General features: G+C 40.3%; 1 protein-coding gene across 2 annotated transcripts in view; it reads right to left on the bottom strand.

Moving 5' to 3' along the window:
* LOC109956326 (rhombotin-1-like) overlaps window positions 1–1,875 on the bottom strand; it is a 7,670-nt gene extending 5,795 nt beyond the window's left edge. For both annotated transcript variants that reach the window (XM_020593331.1, XM_020593330.1), the window contains exons 1-2: window positions 1,436–1,875; window positions 310–523 (exon numbers count right to left, since the gene is read on the bottom strand). In XM_020593331.1, the coding sequence (XP_020448987.1) occupies window positions 310–523; window positions 1,436–1,457 (236 nt within the window). In that variant the 5' untranslated portion in view covers window positions 1,458–1,875. The remainder of the gene's footprint in view (window positions 1–309; window positions 524–1,435) is intronic.
* Between the last annotated feature and the right edge of the window lie 4,353 nt (window positions 1,876–6,228).

Consider the following 6,228-nt stretch of genomic DNA (forward strand, 5'->3'; position numbering starts at 1 on the left):
TCCTGCTGACCTGACAGGCAAGAAAATGAGGGTGTAATTCTCAGAAGAGCTGTTTCAGCCAGGTTTAAGTTTGTATAAAGAATCACATTCTAAAGAGTGTAAAAACGAAGACCTGGTTAAAATTAAAATCAATGTACTTTTACTCAATATACTCTTTGCATATTGTACCACAGTCCTGAGAGGTTTGGCTGTTTGACATGCAGAGGGTTAAAATTGGCCAAAGGACTCAGAGTGGGTTTAGATGTGTTCCTCTTTCACTTTCCTTCCTCTCTTACAGTCCAGAAACACCTGTAGAAGGGTTAGGGTTACCTCAGGTAGTCCCTGCGGCACAGGATGAGGTTGGCCCGAGTGTAGAGGGTGGAGCCCACCTGGCCCAGGCGGCAGTCGCAGCAGACACATTTCAGACAGTCCTCATGCCAGAACCTGTCCAGTGCCTGCAGCATGAAGCGATCCCGGATCCTCCCATTGCAACCAGCACAGCCCCTCGGCTTCTCCCTGGACTGGAGGGGCACGAGAGACACACCTAAGTCCAAGAAGAGCAACAAAAGGCCGAGTCAGAGTTCGAGAGTTCGGGAACATGTGAAAAGCAAAGAATTCCATCAATAAAAATGAGGTAAAAATTACTTGATGGACGCTACAAACAAACAAACCTTTAGTCATTCTAGTTTTACTGCTAAATATCACAGACACTATAGTCACTGCAGTGAATGTCACTAAATTATAGTGATATCTAATGAAATAATAACTTGCTAGTTCACCTTAAATGCAACATTAATTATAAATATTGTCTGTTATAGAAGCAACATGATGGGAAAATGTTACAGGCCATAATAAAAACTTTAATGGGTTGTGTAAACTTCCTTCATGTAACTTAATGTTAGGGAGGAGCAGCAAAGAGTAAACCTTATCAGTTCACTGAGTTATTATGACAATGACTGGGAACCATTTTAATATAACTATTTCAGACTTATGTTGGACATGAAAAATGTTTTCTGCTATCTTCATTTCTGCTGCACAGTGGCATACAGTTCTTTCCAATCCTCAAAATATTACTGTGTAGTTAAAATATAGTAAAACTAAGAGGGACACTGTACACATATACACTCGGTGGCCACTTAATTAAACACACCTGGGCCATCTGTTGCAATTCAATAGAGAAATTCTACCTTTACAAAGTTTATAATTACGTTTATCAAGCGAGATTGTCATAAACGTTTACACTTTACTGACAGGTGTTTCTACTCTTTGTGTCCGTTCCATTTACAAACATGAAGAGTGCATGGATATAGGACAGTATAGTACAAACTATGACATCATTGCTAAAACATGAAAATATCTATATGACAACAAAGTAAGCATCATAAAAGTACACTTTATAGTACAGCAGATACTACAGGTGTAGCTATTACAGGCCAGTGCATGCAGCAGAACTCACTCTCCTCCTTGTCCAGCACCATCCTTCTGGAAGACGACAACAGTCCAGCAGGAAAAATGTCACCCTCTCTTCGTCAGGTTATAAGATGACACTTCACAGAGCAGCAACACAGAGGATTTAGACTCCCTGTACAAATTAGTCTCAACCCGTCGCTCAAACTTGAACTCCGCTCCTCATAGTCCCCGAAGAAAGCCAAGAGAAACGGCCATAGATTCGCTTTCTTTCTGCGTAAAAATAGGCTGTGGATGGGTGAACACAGCGTAATCACCCTACCGAGAGGAACGATGTCCTCAAATTAACTGTGGTTTTGCCTTATCTTAGCTGATGTCAGTGCATAAGCATGTCTGCATCTGCACAGGCTGCGGCTGCTGCCCTCAAATAAGCTCTTCTCCCCAGACTGAGCCTCCGCACAGCTCTGCGCTCTCTCCCCCTCTCTCCCTCTCTCTCTCTCTCTCTCTCTCTCTCTCTCAGCAAAAAACTCCCAGTGTTTTTTTCAACACTGCGTGCTAATTATATAAAGTCATTATGCTCAGATCTGATAGTAACCGCCCCCTCCCTCTCTGAATCAATTATTCAATAGACTGTCACACACCAGGACAGCCCGAGCCTGAGGTGATTCAGAATGAGCTTATTCAACTCCAAGGACACCAATTATCTCCAGGGCGCCGTGTGGTCAAAGCCGTGGCTTTTCAGCACGACAGATGCAGCGCCTTTTCCGCGCGCGTGCATGCGTGTACCCCTACGCGTTTGTGTGTGTGGCGTAGCCTATGTGTTCAGTGTGTTGATCCCTTGTGCGTGAATATGTCTTGTTTTCTTAGTGCAAAGTAATATTAGCGTAGAGTGTCACACAGTATGCGGCACCACTTTGGAGTAAGGAATCCTATGTTTGGAGTTTAAAAGTTGTTCTGCCTTTATTGTGAAATCATTTACTAATGCTTCAGCTCCTGACTGGATTGTATCCAACTAAACACAGACTGCTAAGATGTCAAGCATATAACTGTGTAAAAAAAATAAAAAATAGATAAAGATCAGGGTTATTAGGCTGTAATAATATATAGGAAAATGAGATTAAAACTGCAATAGCATGTGCACATAGTGGCAGAAAACACAGCAAAGAAGCCCTGAAAGCTACTGTAAACTCACCAGCAGAACTGCAACAGGCTGTAGGTGCTTGTAGTTAAATGTTAAGAAAGTCACAAATATACTAGAAAGAAGGCACAGATTACTATATACTAATACACTTCAATGAAGTAATATACTGTATGGCCCACAATACAACTGCTACATGTGCTGAATATTGTAAGAATACATATAACAACACTATAGATAGTCTTTAAATAAACTTCAAGGCCTTGAATGTTAGATGGATCCCAAATAGCCCTTGAAAGTCATTTTATTGAGATTTTATGAATGAAAACACTACTAAATATAGTAAGGTTGTTATTTAAAGTTAATATTGAGTGCCACAGACACATTATTAGTCCCTGTAGATACAGTCTTGCAACATATAGGCCTATAGTGATTTTCACTGGGGACTCACCCCAGTGCATAAACAACACCACAGCCTCATCCGGCTCTAAATCCTCCTCATTAGACACTGTGGCATAAACAACTGTTCAAACATGGCCCCCGGATCAGGTCACACTAATTAACCAGCACCATCGACTATTCCCTCATTATCTGCCCTGTCTTCTGACTGCATATAGGCCATCAAGACAGCTAACAATCAACAGACTAATTAATCAGCTGACAAGGTGCAAGTGAAGCTCAGAGTTTCTTCTTCATTTGCAAGACACATGGGAGCTAATTAGTTCAATTATTAATGCATCCAATTAAATCATTTCTCTGGGTAATCATGGTTACAGCCTCGATCAGCTGTGGCAATAAATGGATCTGCCATGCAATAGACCCCTCTTGTCCTTTATTTTAACATACATCAACCCCAAATCAACACCTGATCCGGGCTAAACATTACAGGCTGCTCACAGGCCCAGACCCCATTAGGCTAATTGTGCTAAAAGCAGTCTGTGGCTGACATTAAAGGTGAGCTGTGGTTAGGGCTCTAATTAGCAGTCAGTGAAAATAGGAATTCTATTTGGCCATCTGCTGCAGCTTACCTTGCTGTCATGTCCTCAGTGTGAAAAGGGCAGAGACAAATTTAGGCTGTGTTTTGTGGAAGGACAGTTTGTCAAGTATAATGCAAGGTTGGGTCACTGGGTGCACATTTCATACAGTAACAGCTGAATCCAGAGGAGGAAATACTGTAAAACTGCTGCAATTTGTGGCAGAACTCACATGGTTTAGCATATAAAGCCACAGTCTGCTGGTTGTTGTCAGACATGAAGGAGAAAACCTGTGGTATTTTCACCATTTACTGTATATTTATTTTACGTTTTCATCACTTTCTAACACACGTCCCAATTAGATTTTTTTTTTGCTTTTGGTGTCAGTCTGTTGTCTTAGCTAAGCTACAAAATATACAGCTGTGAGAGCAAAGTTCATATAATATCTAAATATCTATTTTAATGGATTTTCTTCTATTTCAGATCCATCACTTCGGTCCATACTGAAATAGCTCAGCAACTACATTACTGCATGATTTGCCATGAAATTTTGTAGACATTCATGGTACCCAGGAAATTATTTCTAATGATTCCTGTCACCAGTAAGTCGATTTACAGTAGTTTGTCCATTTTGACTAATTACATTAGCATCAGCTTTACTTTGTGTTTTAGGCTAATTAGCACATACTACTGTAGCATGCTAACATGCTATGGTAAGTGAGTGAACATGACCACCAAATACTAAACAAAAACATAAGCTCCTTAGCAGAGGTCATAACTACTTTTATACTTTTGACTTTTTTATTGGGCTAGACTCTTTTTCTGTGGCAACTGAGCAAAAGATTGTTTTATCACCTGCTATTTCTACAGTCAGTAATGAACTGTCAAGCTCAGATTGTCTATAAGCAAGAGTTCACACGGTGATGCAATGCTTGGGAGAGTGTTGTCTGTTGCGAATTATATAAGGATCAAATAGAAACCTTGACATAACTAAATTAAAACATCATTTTTACTGTAATACATTATTTCACTCTCTCTAAATTGTCTTTTTTTTAATTCTGGACTAAATGGCACTAAATGGATCCATCTGAAGGCAGATAAACAGACTGGTATCCTCAACCATTTATTATGGATGAATAGAAAGAAGACTAAACACACACACACACACACACACGCTAATTTGAACATTTTCAGTTAAGCTTCACATACAAAGTGTTTTACCAGGAAAGCTGACTGTGATAGAGCTGCGCCTGACCTCCCAAGAGGTTAGACCACTGGCAGTAATGTTTGTTTCAGTCACTTGATTGACTGGGAAAACCTGGAGAAGAAAGCCAAGTGTTTATATGTGCTGTGATGCCTTTGAGCAAAGGAGATGGCCCTCAAATGCTCCAGTGGGGCTTCTCTGCTGAACTGTGTGACAGATTCTCATGTTTACAGTATCCAAGTGCTCACATCATTGGATAGCTTAAGATGTCTCTGTAACAGCAGAGTTGGCCATGTTAGGGCTGACAGTATAACACAATATTCACTAATTTTGTGTTTAATACCACTGAGCAACAGACTATGGCTGACAAGAGGCACTTGTGTTTGTTTGGTTTTCATGCACCTCTGTATCATGAAGTCACAAACCAGAGCATTCAGAAACATCTGTTTCCCAGTTGCAATTATGACTTAAAACAAATGACATAAATCATTACTGCCACTGAGGTTTCCTTGAGCGCGGCACTTAAGGTTAACTTCAGTTAAAGTGCTTGTTGGATGACCGAACATTTCACACACTTTGCTTACTTTAGTTTGCTTACAAAAGACAAAGGATAAGGCACACATACTGCACCAAGCAAAGAAGCTTAAAGGATCTAATATTTATATAAATGAAGATTGCACCGAGTCTGTGAGGAAGAGAAGAAGGGAGTTGATGCCGATGTTAAGGGAGGCCAGGGCGAGGGGGGACATCGCGTTCCTGCGGTATGACCGACTAGTGACCCGACCTCAGAACCAGAATCCAGGACCTATGACCAGCACGCCGAGGACCAGTATGCCAAGACAAGGAGAGTATGAAGGGGTTACTGGACCCTCAGCTGTATGAAGAAACACGCAGGTATATTGATATCTGCGAGGGCAGATGAGCGTTGGAACCAACAATTAGCAGGAACCAACAACAAGTATGACCCACGTACGGAATGAGGCAAGTGATTTGCTACAGAGGTTAATAGTTTTTGAGGGATTGGATCTGGAACTGAACACAATTGGAGACACTGAACAACATTATCATGAATCGGACGATGACTTTGACCCTGAAAAAAACTTTTTTAAGAACTCTGAAAATAACTGCAAGTATTACACGGATGAGCAGTTTAACAGCAATGTTAAGACTGAAAACAAATTATCATTAATTCACTTCAATAGCAGAAGTTTATACGCAAACTTTCAGAGTATAAAACATTATCTTAGTAGTCTTACACATTCTTTTAATATAATTGCTATTTCTGAAACTTGGATGAATAATGTAAGGGGAATGGATTTTGACCTTGATGGCTATGACTTGGTATGCACAAACAGAGAGAATAAGATGGGAGGTGGTGTGGCCTTGTACATAGATAAAAACTTTAGTTATAAGAAAGTGGAGAAAATGAAATACTCGCGAAAAAAAAGAAAAATGTTGTAATAAGCTGTATTTATAGAGCACCTGGAGCCAGCATAGAAAAATTTAATGACTGGATGGAAGAAAAT

This window comes from Monopterus albus, unplaced genomic scaffold (assembly GCF_001952655.1).
Source record: "Monopterus albus unplaced genomic scaffold, M_albus_1.0 scaffold19.1, whole genome shotgun sequence".
NCBI classification, from domain to species: domain Eukaryota; kingdom Metazoa; phylum Chordata; class Actinopteri; order Synbranchiformes; family Synbranchidae; genus Monopterus; species Monopterus albus.